This window comes from Cinclus cinclus, chromosome 1 (genome assembly GCF_963662255.1).
Source record: "Cinclus cinclus chromosome 1, bCinCin1.1, whole genome shotgun sequence".
NCBI lineage: Eukaryota > Metazoa > Chordata > Aves > Passeriformes > Cinclidae > Cinclus > Cinclus cinclus.
The window spans coordinates 24,536,885-24,561,238 of record NC_085046.1 but is presented as its reverse complement, the minus strand read 5'-3'; the positions used below and the strand labels follow the sequence as shown (position 1 = coordinate 24,561,238).

Below are 24,354 nucleotides of genomic sequence, written 5' to 3'. Positions count from 1 at the left end.
GTACAGCCCTGCACCGCAGCGGGGCTGCTCGTGTGTCACCTTCATGCTGACTTAGCAACTAGCACAGCACTGACAAAACTTGGTTGAAGGCACAGCTCGCTCTTGGGACATCCTAGAATGATGGCTGGGGATGCTGCAACTGGATGAAACATCCCTCGAACAGCCCGTCTTGAGGGGAAGAAAACAGCGCTGGGCAGGACAGCAGGGTTTGATGTGAAGGCGTTGGCGTCCTTCCGCTGCTCGCCCCGCCGTCCTCCGAGCACGCCGGGGGCATTCCCCGGGGTCAGCAGCGCGAGTCACCAGCTGGTGACACGGTCACCGTCTGCAGCGGGCGGAGAGCCTGCAGGGCCCCCAGGAGCTCGGGGTCCCCGTGCGCCCGCTGGGCCACCAGCCCGAACCGTGGAGGACCCAGGAGGGCAGCTGGGCCCTTCCCTGGGATGAGGCGCCGCTCGCCCCGCAACGCCGGCGTCCCGCCGGTGCCCGAGGCCGCATCTCCCGCCGCCTCGCCCGGGGCGCAGCGCGGAGCCCGCGGGGCCGGTCCGGACCGTGCCGGGCGATCACGGGGCCGCGGCGGGGCCGGGCGGGGGCGGCGCCCCGTCCTTGCCTGTGAGAGCGAGCGGTGACGGCCGGCGCTGGCGGGCTGGTGCGCAGGCGGGGAAGCTGCGCGCCGCGGTCGGAAGGGAGGGGAGCGGAGGAAGGGAAGGGACGGGAAGGGGTGGCCGCGCCGGGCACAGCATGGCTGCCAAGGTAAGGCACCGCCGCCGGCGGGCGGGCAGGCGGCGAGCGGCGGTGGGGAACGGGCAGCGGCGGGGCGGTTGCCGGGTTTGACCTCGGGCCTGTCCTTGACGAAGCCCGGCGGTGGCGCCTCCTCCTCCTCCTCCTCCTCCTCGCGGATCGGCGGCCGCTCGCCGCCGGCCCCGGGGGAGCGGGGGGTGGGCAGCGGGCGGCCCCCCGGCCGGTGGGGCTGGGTGCCAGCGCGGCCGGGATCCGCAGCTGCCCGCGCCGGGAGCAGCGGGCCTGCGGTCCCCTTGCGATGCATCATCGGCGTGAATGACACTGCACGGCGCCTCCCGCGGCCGGTGCCGCCGTGCCGGTATCGATGCCAGTATCGGTGCCGGCGTCGCTCTCCCCGGCGAGACCCCGCAGTTCCCCGCTGGGCACCCGTGCCCTGGCCCGGCCGGGGCTCCAGCAAGCGCATTTGGGCCCAGTAGTGTGTCAGTGAGAGCCCCGCCGTGCACCTTCTTACACATGTACAGATGCATAAAGCCACACGCACACACGTGTTGTGCATGCGGACACACACGTGTTGTACATGGGGACACACACATGTACATGGGGACACACACACCTCTTTGGACGAGAGGATGCTGCGGGACGGTGGCTTGCTGGTCCCGGGGTGGGCACAGATGTTAGCCCTGTCCTGCTTCTAGGCCTTAGCGCGATAGTACCTTTTTGAATTTTCTCCCGTTTTCTCCCTGTACGTTTTTTTACCTTCTGTTATCACGTCTAGTTATCATTTCCAACCATTTTTACTTCTCAGTACTCTCGTGCCAGGTGGATACTTGCCATTTGGGCTTTTTTGCTGATCAGAAGGATAAACAAATTGAAATACTTGATTTAATCACCTAAAAATGTATTCCCATCCCAGAAAAAAAAATAACCATTAGCTGGATCAAGGCCATATCTAAAGGGAGATAAAATTAGATATAGTGTTGGTATTTCAAAACTTACTACTTTTATTTGTTTTTGTATTTGAATATTGACACTTCAAAAAGAAATTACTCCATGTCCTTCTTTTACTGTAGTCAGTGATAAAACTTACATTGAGGAAACATTAGTAAACAAAGCTTCCCCAGACAACTCAAAGCAGCACATAGCTCAGTGTGGCTGGAGTTGTGTGCTCCTTTATTGCAGCTAGTGTATCACAGAGCTGCTTTGGTCAGCACGTTTCTCTGTAAGAACTTAGGTTATCTGAACTGCATGCTATTTTAGTGGATTGAGCAATATTTGATCCCTCATTGCTAGTGCTAGGCATCCCCAAATTTTGTGTTCACTATTAGTGAATCTCAGCTGTCTAGCCTTTTTAAAATTTTTTGATTGCCCACTGGTCCATAAACACATATCAGTTACATCTTACCAAACTACTGGTGTGTAAAGACTTAAAAGTCTTCTATTCTATGGTTTTTTGAACCTTTTACTTGCTTTCTCTTCTCCAAGCAGTGGTTTGTAATCTGCAATCCATTTGAACCTATGCTAGTCACATATATTTTAAAATACTGTATGTGTAGTTATTGTTTAATTGGGTAGACATGTGTGCTCCATGCTACGCAATTGTGTAGTGTCCTTTTTGTTTAAGCTGGATTTCTTACACAGTTCAGATGCCCAAAATCTACATAAGTATATGTTGGAGAGACTCAACACTTTAAGAGACACTTAATTGAATATTGTATATGTCAGGTTGCATCAGGCTTGGCAGAGAGATACCCAATAAAAAGAATAATGGCTTAATTGTCATGTCATAAGCATTCTTGATGTATTGCAAGGCAGAGATACAGCTCTTTGTACCCCAGAGTGTACAGTCCTCACATAGCTTCCAAAGAAGGCTTCTGGTTCGTAAGCCTAAACACATTCTGAGAGACTTATGTTAACAACAAACAAACAAACTAAAACTGTGAGCAGCTAGAATGGAATAATTGTGTCACCTTGTGAGATTTCAAGGGGATTTTTGTCTTTTACAGTTGAAACAGTTAAACACGGTGAATTTCTATTTATATGGAGGTCAGTAGCAAAATATAAGTAGCATTTTGTACTTTAAGAGTAAGATCTGAGCTTAGGTTCTGCAAGCACACATATGAATAACTTTGCCACAGAAAGAGCTTCTGGGCCCTGAAGCTATTCACGTGTGCTTGCAGGCACGGGCCTTGATTTGTGTTCTAACTTCCTCACTGATGCATCTCAGTAATGTTTGCCTTTTTCACCTCAGCCAAACAATGGACTGGTGAGTTAAATGCTTTTTCTAAAATTTCTTTAGTCCTTTACCCTTGCCGGTATCCTGCATGACCGCTTCCTTTAATTTTTTAATTATACCCTTTTAGGCATATGAGTCTTTGGGATTGAATGTAATTGGTCTTTGCTTGCAAGATTTCAAATGTTGACATTTTAAGCAGACTCTAGGAATTCAGTCTCTCAAAAGGAAAACCCAAATGTGATACTGTTAAGGCTGCATAGTTAAGCACTCAGGTATCAAGAAATGGGCACTACAGCCCTATTTAATTTCCTTCACTGTATATAGCTCAATGTTTGCAACGTATACAACATTTTAAATTATATGTGTTACACATCAGTGGCTTTTCTTAAACTTCAGAAACATTTTCTGAAACTGTTTTGGGAAAACTCCACTGTAAATTCATACAAATTTCCAGTAAAAGCCAGAGGTGAGATTTTCCAGTAGCTTTTTACCCCACTGGTAACTAAATTACCATCCTAGGTACTGGCTTCTTTTTCTGCATTGTGCAAAAAAAGAGGCTACGTGGAACATCTTTATGGTAATGCAGGTACAAAGCACTAATGTTTTAGGTAGTGTGTCCTGCTTATTTCTTCATTTTGAGTGTTTAACAATGCAATCACAATGTTGTTTTTCTGCCCTTTAGCCAGATAGTTCTAAAAAGAATTTACGTAGTCTAGCTAATGCCCCTTGCTGTTCACCTGGTGTGTATTTTACAGCAAAATTAAATGTTTGTGTTGAGTGAATGTCAGTTACCCTTGATCCCTATTCTGTTACAAGTTCTGGGCATAGCTGTTGTCTCATGCATGTGCAAAGTGTCACTTGCTGTCTTTTTAAAGTTCTACTGCTTGGTAAGATATGAACGTATTTTCAGTAGGAGGTTCTAAGGTATGTCTCAATGAGACTTCTTTCTGTAGTTGATTCTGATTTTGCTACTATGCTACTTTGTTCAACTTAAGGTCAGAAATTGGTATTTATAATGGGAGATAGTATATATTTTTAAACTTTGTATTTCATAACCACTAAGCTACAATCAAAACAGTTAAAAATTGCATTAATGAGAATTCCAAACTCAAATAATTTTGGTAGACGAATCAAAGTCTAGAGAACTGTAAAAACAGTGGCTTAGCATGGAAGCACCTGTACTCCATTAAACTTTATCTCTGCTATGGATAGCATGTGAATAAACTTCAGTAATTGTATGAACTACATAATAATGATACAGGAGTTGATTTCAAAACACGGAGGAATTTCTCTGTTTCTAATGTAATTTTTTTTTAGTGTGTCATATGTGAACTTTTATCCATTGGGCACAAACTGGTTGCTCGTGCTACCCAGAATGTATAAGTAATTTTAAAATTATTGTCTTACTAACAAAGTGAACACAAACATTGCATGCTATAAAAGCTAGTTGTGAAATGACTGTTCAAATGAAGGCATGAACCTTACATCAGTACCCAATGGGACTGCTTGCATGCTTAATTTTAAGTGCATGTGTAAGTCTTTCAAGGAACAAATGCCTGACTGTCAAACCACATCAATAATGTACCAAAAAGAGATTTGTTGCTAACTTATGTGACAATATTTGGGATAGTTCAAATGCAAGATAAATAAGATTGGTTATACAGTTTTCATGTATTTAACTTTTTTTTTTAAATTCTCTTTTCTCTTGTGTTTTTCTGAAACTGTTTATTGTGGTAGCTGTATCAGCGGAATAAAATGTTGTTTCTGGTTACTGCCATGTCTACCTTTAAAATCCTAAACCTTGTCACATCAAAAATAGTTAGTCCCAAGGCACAGGCTCCTTGTATGTCCTGGTGTTTCTGAAGTGAGACATCTCACACTGAACACCTCAGTCCTGCATGATGCATCACCTCAGCTGTATTAATTGGAGTTCAGTGAGGGATTGATACCACTGGCCCTGTCTCTACAAACTTTTTTGTCTGCAGAAGCGATTCAGTACCTGCCCTGGATGATGTGAATTAGTGAGGTTTGGATAAGCAGTGGTTGAAATGCAGGCACAATGGCAATGCAATTCCAAATAAACGTGATTGCAAACAATGCCAAATATATTAGATGCTGACACAACCATGCCACTTTATTTTGCTGCCATGTACACCCAGTGTGTCCCTTTGTACATCACACAGCTCCACTTTGCCTCTTTGGCCAGCTCCTTCTCCTGTGCTCGTCTCTCCTGTGCTAGCAGTAGCATGGAGTGTGCCTGGGAGCAGATTCAATTCACTCTTCTTGCCCTCAATCGTGGCATTCTTCCCTTCCTCCAGCAGAATGGAAGAGAAGAATTGCATTGCATTGGAAATGGATTTGTTGGGCCCTCAGAAAAGAATAGGTGAGGGATTCATGATGGGCTCCTGTGTCCATTGTGGACAGGCTCCAGCCACTCAGTGAGATGAGTTTTGGAGAGGAAAGTGGTTAGTGAGTAAGGAGAGAACGATCTGTTTCCCTGAAGCACCTCTGAGTTTATGTACTATAGATTTAATAGTATTATGGCACTTAATGATACCATGATAATTTTTTGGATGTAATAGTGCTATGTAATATCCATGTGGAAAGTCCTGTTGCTAGTCTGTGCAGGTCCAGCAGTGCTTGCTCATGCATAGTTATATTTTTGATCTGTGCAGAAATATGTAAATTCTTAAACACTGTATGTATCATAAGACTCTTCTTTCCACTTTCCCCTCAGAAAAAAACCATGTATTTATGCTGCTTGTGACTTATTACTGCATCTTGATTTCTTAAGAGACCAGAATTTGCCTGATAGAGGGACATTGAATTTGTATGAATGCTGATAAATTCAGACCTTTTCTAAGTACAAAGTAGCATGACTGATGACTGCAGATGAAACAGAGGAGAAACCAAGTAATTTACTCCACTGTCCTGCCTGTCACAGTTTATGTGTTTAGTTTATTTGGTTTCTATTACTGCATAAATAAATCTTTGCTTATGATGTGTACCCTCAGGAGACTGGTTGAGTCCTAGTCTCAGAAGACTCACAGCATGCTACAGGGCCCACTGGAAGAATAATCCCAGAAAAGACACTCATGGAGCAACTGCTGTGGAAAAAGTCCATACAGCTCTCTTCCTCAGTGGATGCTGAGTTACCCTGAAAATCAGCTTTATTACAGTGGGTTTTTTGTCTCAAATGAGTTTACCTGTGTCTTTGTACTACTGTTTCCTCTCTGGCCCCACCTTTCCTTATCAGAGCAAGGTGTGGGCAACAGGAGGCAGTGGAAGAGGTTGCTTCATGTCTTCAGTATGTTAGGTACCAATGGCATCGCTCCTTGCGACTGCCAATGGTTTTGGCAAGTTTTTGAAACATGATTCTTTCTATTATGGTATCCCTGTAAGAGGAATTGAAGGGTGATTTTGCTTCATGCCTAGGAGAGGGCTACTGGAGCCAGCAGTTATGTGTATACCTTGTTTTTTTTGATGCCTGCTGAAAAGTATTTAAAGTTATCTGGATTTTATCACCTCAGGAAATAATTTGCTCTTTCTATGCAGCTTTGTGTCCCAGGAGGTTAGAGAAGCTCTTCCAAGTGTGCCTCAAACCACATGTTAAAGGCACTCCTCCTGGAGCTGTAATGTAGACAAGCTTACAGCCCTGAGTGATAACAATGTGTCTTCTGACCAGCTTGTTTAGGCCAATGTCTATTTTATTTGTCTATGTTGTCCAAGGAGTATGACAAGGAGGTATGTGATACTGTATTTCCTGGAAGATGGCATGAATGTGCTGCTGAATTTTAGCTTCATTTTTGCTTTCAATCTGTGGAATTGCCTCTGCTTTGGCTGTAGAGTGGCTTTACCATACTGAATAGAGCCTTCGTGTATGTATGGTGCCAAACCTAAACTTGCATAAGTCAGTACTTGACTCTGCTAATCATGCTGTTTTGTTTTAGCTACAACATGATCTTCAGGAACAGAGCAACTGATGTTTTATGCTGCTAGATAACTATGGCTAGTAAAATGTAAGATTGCGTATTTTCTGGTGCATTCTCTTTCTGGAAAGTATGTGTATCAGTCATTTGCAGAGATACAAAGAGGTCCTTATGAAAATACTCTATATTCAATTGCTTTGGAATAAAGCAATTTTAGCTGAAGCTGTGTTAAAACACTTAAAGCAACACTGTAAATGCATTTTTCATAAGTTTTTAAAATAATGTCATGCTATTTACAAGATCTTAGAAACAGGCAATTGCAATTATATTCTTTACCAAAAATGTAACTTGACCTGAACAAAATCCAGTATGTTAAAGGATGAAATTGCTCACAAAGAATGGGTTGTTGGCATTTTTATTTTCCTCTGAAGACGAAAGGAAGAAACATTTGAGAGAGCAAGTGGCAAAGTGACTGCATGTAGACCAAACTATGTGCATTTAGAGAAGAAACAGCTTGTTGAAGAGCTAATCACATTCCTCTTGTTGGATACATGTGAGATCCCTAAACATCAGCTGCTGGATTGATGTATTTATAATGGTGTGCCTGCCTAGGCAGCCTCCAATAAGTGTTTTTATGCTGACCAGTATGGTCACTCTTGGAGTCTCCTTGGAGATCTGCCTTACACTCTGGCCCTGTGAAAAAAAGATGATTTTTTGGTGTTCTTTAGATTGACATCTCCATGCCCAACTTTTTTACCCACTTTGGAATTAAGAAACCTACCAGAGGTGTCAGGAATCACTACCAAAATAGCCGCTGTGCTGACTAGGGGAGCATCTAAGGCAGCCACTGGGAAATGAAAGAGTAGGGATGAAGAGAAGGAAAAGTCCCTGGAGGATCTTTAAACCACAAGGTTTGCACCTCTATTTTGGGCAGAGCCATTGCATTGTGTTGTTATAATGCAACACAAATTGGGGGCAAGAGTTGTGGGCCAGAATCTGGTTCAGTTTCTAGCAATTAGGGTACCCAGCTGGGAGGGGGAAAGATTTGGATTCTCTGTTGCCAGCAGTATTGATGCATTTTGCATGAATGATGCCTCCAGCTGCCACAATTTCAGAGGGTTGCTGCCTGGTGCTCACTGCCAATATGCATTGGACATGATGCATGTGTGGTTGCTGATTGCTGGGTGCCTGATCAGCGTGTCTGAAATGTCTGTACATGCTCAAAACAGGGCTGCAGCAGTTCTGGATATGCACCTTGGTGAAACTTCTGGAATCCTGAAACCTTAAATTGCATGTGACTTTCTGCTTGTAGAAATTGAGTGGTTTTTGCATCATGCTGTGACTAGAGGTAGTGAAGCATGGTAATGGATCAGACCCTTAGAGGCTGAGCAAAGTGGAATTTGCAAATACACAAACACGTTTTATTTGTAGAGAGTGCACTGAGATGAGCAGACTTGTGCCCACACAGCCAGACTTTTAAAATACTTTTAAAATCTTAGTATCATCACTACTTCCATAATTTTAGGATCTTCATGGTTCTTTTTTGAAAGCCCGGGCAAGGCTAGACCAGATCTCTGGGACTGGTTCTTTGCCTTCCTGATACTGGGCTGATTGTTTCTCTGCTCTGATTCCAGGGCTGAACTAGCTCTAGCTGTTCTGTTGGTTGGGTTGGTGTGGAGAGGTACTTGTTTTTTTCCTGAACTGCCAGGTCACTGCAGTTTTTAAAAGCTGGTGGTAGCTGTGAAGTTGTGATTTCACTAAATAATGATTCATTGGCAACAGTAGGGTAGTGTAATGGTGTAGGGGTGAATTGGAGTGGATAACTGACTGGGCAAAAAGTGACACTTTTTTTTCCCTTTTTCAATATATATAAATTGGTTTTGTTTGCATCAGATCAGATCAGTTCCCTAATATGGTTCACAGCAAAGCAGCTTAAAGAGCTCTGTGGATGGCACTGAGCACAGAAATACCTTAAGCTGAAAACCTGCGAAGGGTTGTTTAGTGTGACCACACTGCCATGCATTTATAGATACTTTTGCATTTTCCACTGCTCAGCAGAGAAATGAGAAGGCAGGGTTTTTTACTTTTGGTAAGTGGTTTATCTGTTGTCAGCCATGGTTCATGCTGGGAGAGCCATAGAGATTGTAGGGATTTTTCCCTAAAGGTAGGAGGTATGGTGCAAGAATGTAGTCATGCAGATGTAACTGTAATAATGCATAGGCAAAATTGTGATATTGTCATAGAACTAACTGGTCAACTAATTACCCACTAGTTATTTACATGCCAGTGGGCAAACATTTAAAGTGAAAGAATGAAAGTAAAAAATAGAACTGAAACACCAAGAAAGCCATGTCATAATTTTTCCTTTAAATATTTATACTGAACTATTTTAAAGTATTTTGTCCTGTTTTCTCTCTATAGCCAAATATCTGGACTGATAGAAATGTTTTTAAAAGGATTTTTCTGAGAAAGCAGAAGTAATAAAATCAGACTTCCCTTGCAAATGATTTCTAATGTTGTGTTGCTTTTGTTGGTTTTTTTTAAAGGTGTGTGTCTGATTGGCTTATTTATGTATTCAAAAGTGAGCTGACTTTACTGTAGAAGGAATAACTGCCACTTGCTTTAGGCAAGTTTGTGGTTGGTTTTGCCTTGATTAGCCTAGCTGGTCCCTACATGTCTTTCTAGCAGTGCTGATCAGCCTTAGCTCAACACCACACAGAGAAGATGACTGCAGCCTTAGTCTGTAGGAGTCAGGCAGCTGGTGAAATTCTAACTCTTAGAAATGAAATCCTAACTTTCCAGAAATCCGGGAAATTAAAGGAGGATGACTTTGATGGCTGATGCCGAAGATGAAGGAACCTTGAGTGCCGTGCAATAATCTATGTTTTATTTTCCTTTGACTGGTAGTTTTTGAATGATTGATACATATGTGAATTGTTAAGCACTCTGTCATTTTATGAATAATCCATATTAAAATATATAAAGGTCAAAATGAAAAAAATGAAGCTACAGAGAAGTTTCATGCATCTGTGGTTTAGGTTGATGTTACCTTTATGACTTATGACCTCCATATGCCCTTGGTCTTGCTCCCTACCAGCCCGTCCACGTTTGCATCAATAATATTGGTTTATCCCTTCAGCAGAAGACCTGATCTCAAAGGCTCTGGACCAGAGTCAGAGGGAGGGGTACTCTGAGAACAGACACCTGAGACTGTTTTTACCTTTTTTGGGTTTTGTCTTTGTGGGGGTTTTTTATTTTCTTTTTTTTTCTTTCTTTTTTTTTTTCTCTTTTTTTTTGTCTGTCTGTTTGTTTTTAACCCAGATATTGTGTTTGGAAAACTTAGGCAACCTAAGTTTATTGTAATAAATAGTGGTACTGCAATTTGTGATTGTTTTAGTTACTCTAAAATATGTTTCCATTCTTAAGTGGCAAATTTTCTGTACTCTGCACATCTCTGTAATCTTTTCACATTTTTGGCAGTCATACTGCTAATATTTTAGATGGTTGTGATTGCAATGAACAGAACAGGTAACCACTCTTGCGACTTAATTCTTGGTCCACAAACTGTCCTTAGGACAGGTGAACACTTTCCAGCCCTGTTAGTGCTATCTGCATTATTACTAATTCTCTTTGATGAAAACCGGCTGCAAATAATGGAAAAAAGATGTTTACGCTGCATCTTATTGCATATGACTGGATTAATTAAATTTGATGTGATGTGGAGAAAAACACAGTTGTATATTTATTCAGACCTGTAAGATTACCTTTTTGTGAAGTGCAGTGCTTTGCAGAAAGCTGATAATGAATGTGTTCCAGCACCTCATTTGGGTATCCGGGACAGGATTGTCTGGCAGCAAAACAGACTGATCAGGGAAGCAGATAGTTAATGATATGTTGTAATTCAGACAAGAATCCTTCAGAAATGGAGCATTTTAAAGCTCATTAAATGCTTTTTGACCAGCAGGTATTATTTGATAGAAGGTGCCAGACAACAGAATTAAATTCACCTGTAAAGGTCCAAGTTTTGGTGTGCTGGCAATAATCGTCCTAAAGTTGTAGTTATCTGTAGAACTATTGTTAGATTATATTGAGATTAGCCACAAATTATATAGCTTGAACTTGACTGTGTCATCTTTTCAAAACAGAAATATCAAAGAATAGTTTTACTTGAAGAGTATTAGCATTACACTTTAAGGGTGCACTCTTTAAATAATTTTCCAGTCTTCAGGTCCCGCTGTGAATCAATCCCATGTGACGATAACGTACCCTGTAACTCTTAATGTCTAGTTACGTTTTTTTTTTTAATTCCATCAGTTTAAAATTTTTAAGGCTTTTAAAGGTTATTTTTGCAATTGTGGGCACCTATCAGAAGAGTAATATGTGTGCTTTTTACAGCTGTGATTGTTATGGCCTTGATGATTAGGGTAATTGAAGGATTGCAAAGAGTAAATTTAATTTCAAAGGTAGAATACAGAAGATGTTGTGTAGCCAGATGACCACAGTTATTAGCCAACCTTTTAAATACCTAGAAGCAGATTTAGTTTTCCTTCCTCCTTCAGAAGAGGAGGCTCTTCTGAAGAGGGAAGACCTCAACACAGTCTAGAACTTCCTTGAGAGGGGAAAAGGAGGGGTGGACACTGATCTCTTTACTCTTGTGGCCAGTGACAGGACCCGAGGAAAGGACTGAAGTTGTGTCAGGGGTGGTTTAGGTCGAATATTAGGGAAAGATTCTTTACTCAGAGGGTCACTGGGCACTGGTAAAGACTGCCCAGGGAAGCACCAAGCCTGAAGGAGTTCAAGAAGTGTTTGGAAATGCCCTCAGGCACTTGGTGTGACTCTTGTGGATGGTCCTGTGCAGTGACAGGAATTAGATTTGATCCTTGTGGGTCCCTTCCAATTCAGCATATTCTGTGATTCTGTGATTCAGATGGTTTTGTGTAATTAGTATTGTGAAGTATCAAAACCATGGCTGTTGAGCTAAACAGCTGTTGAGCAAATCTAAAAGATATAATTTCTGAGAGGTTGGGGAACTGCATAGGGAGGGAAGTGTGGGGAATCAGTCTGAGTATTTCCTATATAGTTGGAGAAATTTCTTAGACTGAAAATTTTAAGAAAAGGATAAGAACAGAGATTTGATATACTTGAATTTCACTTGTTTCCCCAGTAGAATCTATTCTTTCTGTGTTTGTGACACTGTGATCTTGTTGGTACTTCCTTTGTAATTGAAATTGATTTACTGGAATTCAGATTATTATGTAAAATGCCATTGACCAGACATTTTTCCACACTCCATTGTATTTACCTTTTTGAATTTTTCAGTTTCTGTAGGTGAATTCTACCTGATCTTTATTCACTGAGGATTTAAAAATGTTCTTTCCTGGTGCCAAGCTTCATTTCTGTCTGAGAAGATAAGTTTAAAGTTAATAGGAAATTGAAAGTTCAGTGAAGGTTCTGTGGCAGATTGAGTCTTTCTTTAGAGTTGCTTTTGCAAGGAGATGAGGAGAAAAAATTAACTAGAACTCGTTGTGCTTTGTTTTTCATTCTGATATTGTGTACAGAGCAAAATGCCTGTAGATTTCAAAATATGGAAGGGCACACATTTTTTCTACCTTCCTGTCCTAGTTTGAAAGACAGGTATTTGCTAAGAAAGGCAGAAGCCTCCCTTTGAAAATGAAAAGTGTGATCCCTCCTCCCTACCAATTATTATAATTTTGGAATTAAGGGAGCTCTCAGGCAAAGATATGGGGGTAGGAATAACAGTTCTTTACTAGTATATCTAACAAGACAAACTAGAACAACAACAGCTATGAAATTACCCACAAACAGAACAGTAACTCAGTCCCAGTGTTTTTTGGCTGCAGGCACCTTTTCCCTGAGCTGCAGTTCCCGGTGCTGGGGGCGGGCGGCTCCCGCAGAGCTGCAGGAGGGCTGGGGGTGATGGCAGCGCTGTCCCAGGGGGGGAGAGAGATGGAGAGAGAGCTCTCTGCTCACGGTGTGGGTCCTGGTGCTCAGCAGAGTGCTGGATGGTGGCAGGTTACAGCGAGAAGGCAGCAGGGCAGGGTCCCACAGCAGTGAGGATGGCTCCCGGTGCTGGGATGGCAGGGATGGGGCTGAGGCACCGATCATCCTTCTTGTCCCAACTCCACAGGGGAAATGGGCCGAGCCAGAGCCTTCCATCTGCTCTTCTGGATGTTTGGATATCGAGGGGTTTCCCTCTTCCCTCCCCTCCCCCTTGTCACCAGGGCCCAGTCAACAGGTATCTTAGCATGACAATGGGGAAAATTCCACAGAGGCAAAAGGGAAAGAACCAACCCCCAACACTTCCTCCTGATGATATTTGCCCACTGATTAAAAATGCACTTAGTCTGCAGGGGAGGATGCTTTCACAAGGATGATCCTAAACCAAATGCCAATCATCCAGCTACTAGGAGGAAGAAATTCGAATTGTCTTTATATTTTAGTTGCTGTTTCTTATACCAACTTCCCTGAATTCTCTCAGCCAGCAGAATCATAATTTTTGGGAGGTTTTGGGTTTTTGCCTCAGCCAATGGATATTTAATTTTGGGAAGTTATGAAAAGTGCCCACTTCATCAAAGTAAAGCAGCAAATTAGGGTAGTTTTAATGGAATAAATTACAGCAAATTATTCAGTGTTGGAGTAGCTCGAGCGGCATCTCACTACATCTTTCGTCAAAGGTTGATGGGTGTTAATCAAAATGGAGGTAACATATCCAAAACATGAAAGGCCATCAGCAGGATCATGACACAAAGATTCTGTGTCTGTGCATGCAACTCTGGTTTAAAGGTCTGTGTTCAAATGTATAGACACATGGTTTCCTATACTGAGAAATAAAACCTCCTGTCCTAATGCCTCTTGGTAGTATGTGTTTATAGTGTAGCTTTGCTTTTTTTCCCAGTTCTTTTATGTCAAGTGCCCTCTACATCTGTTTAGTCAAATCTGGGGTCTGGTGTGTGTTCTTAGTGTGGGAGAGAGACTGGGATGTTACCTCGTATCAGTAGCAGGGCAGGTGTCTCCCTACTTAAAAGACTTAATTGAAAGATACATTCCACAGTAGCAGTCATGCATTATCATCTGTCCTTTGTTATGTTAATTCCGTTGTCCTGTCTGTCCATTGCATGACCTGATATGTAGGTCTTACTTTAGGATAGAAGAGGTCTGAAAATTACTATTGCTGAATACAAACAGCAGACTTCATTACTGTTGTCATTTTTCTGTGCCTTGGAAATACAACCTATTTCCAGTCTTCCCTGGATCCTTGTCTACTGAAACCTCTTGGTCACGTATTTTATTATTATTATTGTAGTTCTTTATCATGTTTGACAATTACTATTTGATGAAACATCACTGATTTAACAGATCTTTGACAGAAGAAACCTTTAAATGAGGCACTGAGTATGAAAAGCCATTAGAAAAACATGGTATGTAAAAATACTGGGTCTGCCTGATTCCTTCTCTCAGCCCATTGTGCAGTCTGAATCTGACTAGAAAAATCTTCACGTGTTTAGGAGAAGAAATTTTTGAATAATTTCACATTTCCATTAAAATAGTTTTTGTCACTGACATCAAGTCAGCCTTCCTCCTTCCTGTCACTTCACCTGTCTAAGACTGCTTGCCATTGTGTGTCAGTCTAACTGGAAACTACTTTCAAAAGATCATGAATTAGTCCCACGTTGATGCTGTTCAAAAGGAAGAAAAACATGGCAACAACAAACTTTATACAATTGCTTTTAGTCTGTTCACAGACCTAGATCAGTCACTTGGTCTGAATCTTTTCTGTCAAGACTAACTGGTGTGAAGCAGCAGGTACAGTCTTTTCTGCATTGTGAAGATTATACTACAGAAGTTTTGAGCCTCTTTTGTCTCCATAAAGAAAATAGTGATGTAAAACTCTTAATGACTGTAAACCTCTTGCAATTTGCTTTTGGTTTTCCATTACATGTAACCTATAGATTCAGTATCTCAGATATGAGAATAACCCAAACCAGAAAACTTAATTCTCAAGTGTGCAAGCATTCAAATCCTGTATAATTGAAATAGTACTTAATAGTTCCTTTTTCTGTGTGCCTTTGACAAGTTAAAGATAATAAATCAACTTTTTCCCTTTTCCTCTGGATGTGTGGGGAGAGAAAGAAGTAAAGAGAGCACTGAACACTTGAAAATGATGGAAATACCTTAGCAAAATATGCCCAGAAATACTGCCAAATGCACTTGTTTTCCTCCAGTATGTTAGGAAGTTTTATACAGAATGTGTGCCTGCAAGTCTTCTGTAGCTTTGAAAACCTGGGGGTTTGTGTTGTGTATGACCCACAATTTGATCAAACAGAGGTGTAGCTAATGAAAACCAGTGTGTGATTTTCTGGCTTTTCTGGTCACTGCAGACTTTCTGGGGTAGTGCAGGTTGTGAAAGCTGTGAGCTGTAATCACTGATTGATCACCCAGCATTTTTTATTTTTTGAGTTAAAGCATTACTTTTTTGTGTTGCAAAGTTTTGGATCAACTAGTCAGAAAGAGTTTTTGGAATTCTGCTGCAGTTTTGACAGTTGGGGCTAAGAAGTAGGATACTATGGGATGGCGACATGCTGGTCTGAATTCATTTGGTGATGTCAGGGTGCTGACATCAACCCAAGTGTCCAAGAAATTAAATGGATGAGTTCCCGGTTACTGAGACATTAAAAGAAAAGTGCTAGGTTTTCTCTAGTGTATTAAACACTGCTCTGTGTTTGTTAATCTGGCATTTTTAAAAGCAATCTGCAATGCCCTCAAAGCAATGGAAATGCCTTTCTTGGAAAAAAAATGGTTTGATGCTGTTTTCTCCTCTGCTAAAAATGCTTTCCTGAAAGTAATTTTAAGGTTTTTAACTTAAATTCCCATCTTTAAATCAAAATGTTCAGTTTGACATCATCATTATTTTTTCCACTGCAACCAAGTGATCTCACAAAAACATTCAGAGGGCAATGCAGCAGAAATAAATTTAATGTTTTAATGAAACAGTTACTGCTTTATGCAAATATCTATGATAAAATAGACTCACAGATGAGAAGCCAAAATCATTCAAGCTAAAATCAGAATAGTTTGTAATTAAAATGCTGAAAATGTTTCTGCAGTTTCTTAAGGAGATGAGAAGATTTTAATTATTGTTGTCAGGTATCTTACAACTTAGGTTAATTATGGAGAGTTATTGTGAGCAACAATTAAACCTCCTTTAACAATTTTGACTGAGGTGTGGCAAGTCAATGGCAGATAAACCCCTAGGATTACAGTGATAGCATTGCATAAACAGTATAGGTCTTCACTGGATTATTTTATATTCCCACATGAAACTGTAAAATATTTCTGAGTACCTTCTTTGATAGCTTCACCTTTCAGTTCTGATCTTTAGCAAGAATGAAGGTCACGTAACCATAGTGTCCTGTGGCAACTGTGTAATCTGCTAATATTTAAACATCAAGCAGCTGTTTGTTAACATTGAAGGTAAGAATTGTGAAATAAAATGTTAAACTGCCTTTACTTTGTACTCCCTGTCTTCAGGGAGATTATGTAATAATTTTAAACTAAAGCCCGTATGGTGCTAGTTGAACCAACAGTGATGACCTTGTTTACAGGCAAAAGAGAGTGTGTTTGCAAACACATATTTTGGCATATGTATTTTGAGATGACAGGTAAAAATATTTTAAGGGAAAGAGATACTTTGTTAAATGTGAAAGTCCGAGGCTTATTAGCATATTTATATGGGAAAGGTTGATAGTTACTGTGACTCAGTTTTCACAGACCATGGCCGTGTTGCCCATGGCCCAATATGCCACTGTGTTGAGTGCTGTAGGGATAAAAAAAAAGAAAAAGAAATAATACACTTCTTTTGTTTTGAGTAGTGAAGTGTTATCATTTGCCCGAGTATGTGCTGGAATGCTCCTGTTGTGTTTGTTAACTATGGGGAAGAGATCCTAACGACAGGATTTCAGCTTTTCTTTTAGTCTTACATTTACAGCCTTTTAATAATTTTACTTGGTGTGTGTGATGTTGTTTCTGTTGTGCAGGTGTCATTTGTTCTTTTTGAAGTTGTAGATTGGATCCATACACACATAAGGATTCATGCCCACTCCCACACCCTTCCCCGTTGGCTGAGCTGCTGAGATGCAGCATTTTAAAGAGCTAGAATTAATTGTAAATAGGATCTTAAAAAGTGAACTTCTGTCTTCAAAGAAGAAAACACCACACTGAAACAAAACACATTTACCTGTCAGTTATTCCTGCATAATTCCTGTCATGCAGTTATTAGTCAAGACATGTAATGTATAGGAACTTTTCTCCAGCACATTTCCTTTACTTGCTCATTCACAAGCATGAAGTCATGAATTACAGATTACTCTTGCAACAACTTGAGATGCTGCCTATAAACTTTCCAGAAGTTCATGGGGTCTGATTGTACATAAATTATGCTTTATTATTATTATTATTATAAAATTAGTAGTTATTTAAGAGCAGGTCATTCTGGTTATGATACCCTTATATGGCGTTGCTTGAGGTCTGCTTTCTTCAAAAGGCAACAGGTTTTTGTTTATATTGTTGCAAGCAATCTTGCTCACTCACTGGGACTTTGTGTTGACATCTGGGAGAGAAAATTATGCAGAAACCTTTTATAACATTGTTCAGGATGTCTATTCTTGCAATTGTTGGTTGTGTAATTCATGAAGGTGTCAGATAAAGCATGGAATGCCTCTTTTTAGGTCTCTTTGTGTTCTGTATGATGTCAGGTGCAGTTGAAAACTCTGAAGAAGTTCCCTGGGAGTGCAGCATCATACCATTGTTTTGAATCTTTGAATTGTGACTCTTCTTGGTGAAAGCACCTCTTTAGGCTGTTACAGCTGCTTTGTGCTATGGCAGGGGAAAGTGAGTGTTTAGGTGGTGGTTGGTGTCAGAAACTTGAGGCCAGGTGAAACCAGGAGTGATTGTCTTCATTAAAGCTGTGAATTGTTGGAACCTTGAGCACCATGAGCATGGGTACCTTGGAAAGGCTTGTTAATAACTTGTATGTTGCATTCTGAGATGGATCTCTCAGAACTCAGTGTTGCTCTACACAGCTGTGAGACAATGCTTCCTGAAGGTGCCACCTCCTGAAAACCATGGTGGTGTTAAATGGCCTTTTGTCTTGTCACCTACCCATTGCTTTATCCTGGTTAAAATACATATTTTATGCTAATAACATTAAGTCCCCGCAAAGATTCATGCTGCCCTAATAGTCTGCCAATTTTTCCTTATAATTTTTGAATAATAGTATCATTCAGTATCTTCACTATCTGCCTTCTTTAGAAACTGCTTTCAATCCTGCTGTTGTTACTCTTGAGAATTTTTCTGTCCTTTGCTTCTTTGGGTGAGATGAATGTTTTTCTGCTAGATGTAAGCCTCTAGAAGACAAATTCCTGAAACTGGGGTGACTACTTTTGAAAGATCAAAATGAGGCAGTTGATGTCTTGAGCATATGGTCAGTGCGCTGGTTGTACAGTAGCGTTGTTGTAACAAAACATACCCTAGGAGGATCAAAAGGGAAAGTCTCTAATCTGGGCTGAGGTAGCCACCAAATATGTTTTATCAGGTTAATAATTCTTAGATATGCCTCTGTTTCTGAAAGGTGTAAGAAAGCAAAGCAGAGAGCAAAGCAGCAGCCTTAACATCTATAATCTCTTCCATCTAGGGTGAGCGGGAGTGGGTATTTTGGAAAAATACCCATGACTGGATGAAAATCTCTCTTGACCATTCTTAGTAGGTCCTTTGAAAATAAACTTTTTTGTTGAAGGACCCCTTATATATCTTATGTAGAATTATTACATTCTTCAAGTGAGTGGTGGGCTCTGGTTTGCTGAGGTACACAGGAACATGTTAATGTTGCATAATGGCCATCACAACGTAGCTCGCTTGTGTATCTTTGGATCACTGTCCTGAAGATCATCTGAGTGAAAATGTGTTGCAGAAGAGCTATGAGACAGTAGGGAATATTATTTTGAGGGAGAAGTTACAGTCATAGTATGGTAGTACTTTATGATGGATAGGTAGAGGGGTTGGAGAACTGGGCTTTTTCTGATAGTAACATGAAAAGTGAAAGAAATTTCTATTTTTATCAAAGTTTTGGTTTCCAGGTTTAGTTTTTTAATGTGGTGCAGTGCATTGATTTTTGTTGCAGGAATAACAACAATTGTATCCTAACTCCATTTTCTGGTAAGTGGTAAAAGTTTGGAGTGGTTTGTGTTGGCCACAGTATGGGGCATTTTCCTTTACTTAAATGATTTTGCTGAGCAATGGCAATGCCTAGCTATTTTTACCTTTGTATTGGGGTGGTTTTATTGTCCTTCTATTTTCCAGGTCTTTAAATGCAAAAATTTTAGGAGTACACAGTCTAAATGTATTTTTACGTAGCATTCATTAGCTAATCTTGGAAATTCTTGTAGCAGTTTTTCTTAAGATATTGGTTACCACCTTGGTTTCTGTATCTACTTGGAAGTATCGGACAAACTGTACAAGGATTTTCTTTTATGTATGTAATTAGTAACTGTGTGTTGGTCCCCAATCAGTTTGTGTGCAAAAATATATGGCTCATTGGGAATCTCCTTGTGTAAGAACAAGCCATCTGCATTTGTTCTGTGACTTTGAAAGTAGGATCAAAGCTAGAAGGTAATTGCGCGATAAAATAGGTTTGTTAGCTTTGATGCACTTGAGGGAAGTGAGGCTTCCACCTCCTATAGTGCAGGAGACTGGGAATTGCCCAGAGATTTATAATTATGATGGAGTGAAGATGAATGTGAATAGTTTTGCCTGAGATATACTGTCTTTGTTAGCTAACAAATTCCTTTTGTTTCACCACTGTGTGGGACAGACTCAGCACAACTGTCTAGTTTCAATTGCGTTTATTCTGTATCTGTTTGTGCTGAACCAGTCTGTAGGATCTGAAAAGATCCTACAGAAGACTGTTGATTATTGTTAATGACATTTATTTAACTTAGCTTTGCTAGGTATTATTAGACAAAGGAATGCAGTAACTTCTGCTTAGTGTAGGGTTAGACTTTTGCAAAGTGTAGTTGAAATGTTTGGCTGTGAGAATCAGACCCATTTGTAGAAAAGAAAGGTTTTTGTCTCAAGGCTGATTTTACTCAGACTGATCAACTGGCTGTATCTAACTGGTTGGTAGTTATCAACTTCTCTTCCAGTTCTTCTTACCCTAAGCTTTGGGCAGATATGCCAAATGCTATCTGAACTGTATTTTCCTAGGGGAAATACTTGGTTTGCTGTTAAGGTTGTCTGTTGAGAAGGCTTTTGATCTGCTTTCAGTGGCAGTTCTCCTAGAAGTTCTCTGCTCGGTGAGCTGGTCCGCATCTTGCTTGAAATCTTCTTTGTCATGTCAAGTTCTGCATAGTTCACTTTCCATTGTAGAACACAGTCAAGTTCTTTTACTGCAGAAGGAATGGCAGTTCTTTTGCTGAGGTGAGAATATGCTTGTTGAACTAACAGAAAATGTTTATTGAGGCAGCTGAAACAGGAGACAGTGCCTTGCAGAGATGCTGATGCAGAATACTTGTAGCTTATGATATGGGTATGATGATGGAAAGCAATCAAGGACAGTTGCTAGGTTAGAAGAATGATTGTATGTGTTTATGGCAGTATTAGTCTAAACATGGAAGAAAGATGATTCTCATCTACACGAATGGGTTAGTTGTATTAACATAAAAACTGGAGTGTTGTTTTAGCATAATACTTTAACAGTATTAATGGGTTTCTGGTCTGAATTCAAACTTGGCCTGTAACTGTGCTTTAGCTGGTTTCTGATACTCCAGTCACTCATCTAAACAAGAATGAAAGGTCAAACCCCAGTTTGATCTCCTTTGGAGTTGCACATTTGAAGTGTATATGTATACTTTTAGCCAGAAGGAAACATTGCAATGATCTAATCTGACCTCTTACATAAAATGGGCCACATGTGTTTGAGTCTTAGAGGTGGACTCAATAACTTGTGATGAAACTAAAGAGCATCCCTACAAGACATAAGGTTTCAATTTTAATTTGATGTCTTTTAGTGGTACTATATACACTGGATTCTTTAGTTGTGCTTAAGAATGGATGAACTTCTGAAAAATAATCTTAATTTCAACACAAGTTAAAAGAGGTTGTGATCACTTGTTGAGCCTTTCATCAAACATCTTTTCTCTGTATGTGTCTGTAGATGGTGTTCTCTAGAACCAAACAGACTGAGCTCACTGCTGTCTGCCCTGCCACAGCACTGGCTCTCTGCTTGGAGAAGGACTCCTGTCCAACATCTTACCTGCCCAGTGTCAAGAGGTTTTTGAAGATATTGAGGTGTAGGGGAGGCAGCCTTACATCTGTCAACTTTTGCGTTCACATCTCAGTTGTATTCAGATTAAACAAAGAGAAAGAAAGAATATGAGCTGTTTATCTCTTTATCTTTGGTTAGGACTTGCTGCTGTTGCAATAAACTTTCTGGAATATTGTAGCAATCCCCAATTATTCCTGGATCATAATCACCTTTCTTCACCTTAGACTGTGGGTACTAAAGTGATCTTTGCTGTAAAGGTGAGAAGATCAGATACTATATTTTTGCCATTAGATTAATGATATATTAACATTAATGATTTTCCTTTTTCTTTCTTGCCCACCCATGTTGTTGTTTTTTACTGGATGGAGCTCACTCACTGTGTTATTAGTCTTTTTGTGTCTTTTGATACCATGCAATCTTTCACAACCTGTTTCTTTTACCTTGTATATGACAAATATATTAATAGAGTTGGTCAGAAATGTTATATAATCTTGACTCTCAATGGATTCTGTTTTCTTGTTTTGTACAGTTACATTTTTATGGGAAGACTCTATGGAAGTGAGACTGAAAATGCATTTCTCTGTAAATTGAGCATAAGTCAGTGTGGAGAAAAGAGATCTGCTGGAGAAAACGGGCTGAAGTTAAGGTCAAGGTGTAAGGGAGTCTAAACATATGAGATCCAACATGCAAATCAGTCTGTGTTACTGTCTCTCACAGAGATTTCCCTTTCTCTGTGCACCTTTGTTGAATGTGATTGGTAATGGGAGGGACTCAGCATTTTTAGGTGCAATTGCTATATTGCTTGTTCTGTCTCATTCTTCCTATATATTATAACACATATGTACATGCAGTATGTTGCTAAAGACTTTCAGGTGTCTGCCTTAGGAATGAAAATCCCTGCTGATATTTTCTGTACAGTGTCCCAGGCTTTCCTGAAGAGTGTTCTAACTTGATTAGAGTCCTGCACTTCAGTTGATGTACTCTGTTGTCTCCTGGGTTTTTTTAATAGTAAATGTTGTTTATTGGAGGGCTTTCTTCACTGAACCTTACTTAATAGAAGTAGCTGTTTTATTTTAAGTGTGTCTGTTGCACAGTTTCTTTGTAAAGAGCAGTAACAACATTATTGTCCTCATATCTCCTTTATGGAATGCCTTCTCATGTCACTGGAGAGGTGCTAGGCCTGCCAGCTCATAGCTGGTTTTATCTTTATGGAGAAAAGATGGAAGTAAAATGGAGAAGTCTTTCCAGTAACAAAACACATCATCTAAATCCAGTCATGTGAGAGTCAGTGAATATCGCCTGAGATTACTGGAAGAGAAGCAGCTTTTGTCTGTGGGTCACTTTTCATCAAGCATGCTACCTGTCAGCTTGCAGTCTTGTTGGCATCGGGTTACTTAGCCCTTCAGCTGTTGACATAGCAATTTACAGAATGGTGTGGAAAGTGGTATTTTGACCTTTTCTAGAGTGGGAATCTTCTAGTAACACCTGTCATCAGGATCAGTTTTTATGGCTGTGTGTGCAGCTTCAGCCTTGCCCATAGCTAGGTATGGATGAAAAACTGAATTAAATACTTATTTTAGCCACTGGTATGGCTGCATTAGCATCAGTCTTCCTGAAATTCTCATGTAATGTAATAGAGGCTCTTTTCTTCAACTGGGATCAGATACACCTTTCAGAATGCCCACTGATAACATGTCACATGGATGCACCAATTAAACAGGTATTAACCATGCCTTTCCTCTCCTGTTTGCTGAGGAATGGAAGAATGTGGAAGTATACTGTGGGAAATGGAGAAAAGCTGTGGTATGCAGCACTGCTTGGGCTGCCAGTCTGAAGCTCTTCTGTGCATTCATTGACCTAACCAACTTCAACTTGTCTTTCAGTATATGGTTTTAAGAAACTGACAGTAAAAAACACCACTTGAATTCCCCCATAATTAAGAGGGCTGAAAAATGGCAGCTGGCCTGTGAGCACATCTCCCAAGCTCCTCAAAATTGTTAATGTCAATGAAACTAAAGGAAAATGCATCTAAGTTCATGTATCTTTTCCTTTTTTCCCCCCTCCTTTGATTTCTTCAGGCTTAGCTTTCTGTGACAGTATAAAATTTGAACTTTAAGACAGATAAAGTATTATACTGACTTATATTTGCTGGCTAAAGGTATTTGAAGTGTCTTTCCTTTGCCTGTATAGTAGCATGGTTCTGGATTGAAGCGGCATAGAAATACTGGATTTTTTTTTCTTTCCATGGAGTTCCCAATTGCTCTAGAGGATCAGATTTTTACAAACGGGGTTAAATTAAATATCTGCTCACAGTGATTATATTAAGGACAGCTTGCATTTTTGAAAACGTATATTTTTCTATTCTAAGCTTCATAACTAAACTTGGATTTTTTTTGTGACTGCTTTCACACAGATTTCTGTGCAGACACAGAACTGGGACTTCAGCTGTGGACTTTGTCAGTTGAGTCGTAGCATAGGTGTGGTTTTTCCCTTTAAAAAAAAACTTCTAGAATTTCATAAGAAAACTTAATCATACACTTTTCTTAAAATACTCTGGGTTTTGGTTTGGTTTTGGGGGGTTTTTTTGCATGTTTTTGTGTGGGTTTTTTTTGTTTGTTTTGTTTTGTTGTTGTTGTTGTCTTTTTTAGTTTTTAAATGACCCATTTAGGGTGAGGACAAACTTACTGAAGACTTGTCGTTAAGTGTACATATGAGGATATAATGCTGTTGTACAGACTTACATAGACTTCTTCAATTTTCTGCAGTAGGCCAGTATGCTTCTAGAAATGCACCACTTGGTGTTGCATTTGCCTTTACAGTCTACCATTGCTATAAAGAGTTAGGAAAGTAAAGTAGTGTTTTATTGATAACATTGCTGATGTTTCATTCTTTAGTGATGGTAAGATTGTATGTCTTGTCCTTTGGCTGTTTATTCCCCGTTACTTTTTTTTTTTTTTTTGAAATCCAGGTTTGCTTGCAAAGTATTTGCTTTTTTAATTTGGAATAGATTGATGTTCTTAATTGACTTGTTAGATGAGGGTTATTATGTTAGCAAGCAAGATTTTATCAAAGTATCCTGAAGAAGGAAAGGGAAATTATAGTAGGCACAGACTGAGGAA

The 24,354-nt window shown here is 40.3% G+C and overlaps 1 protein-coding gene across 1 annotated transcript in view; it reads left to right on the top strand.

The window, feature by feature from the left end:
- The first annotated feature begins 714 nt into the window (after nt 1-714).
- Nucleotides 715-24,354, top strand: part of SLC25A13 (solute carrier family 25 member 13) — a 102,561-nt gene continuing 78,921 nt past the window's right edge. Inside the window, exon 1 of the mRNA XM_062495123.1 lies at nt 715-747. Coding sequence (XP_062351107.1) covers nt 736-747 — 12 coding nt within the window. The 5' untranslated portion in view covers nt 715-735. The remainder of the gene's footprint in view (nt 748-24,354) is intronic.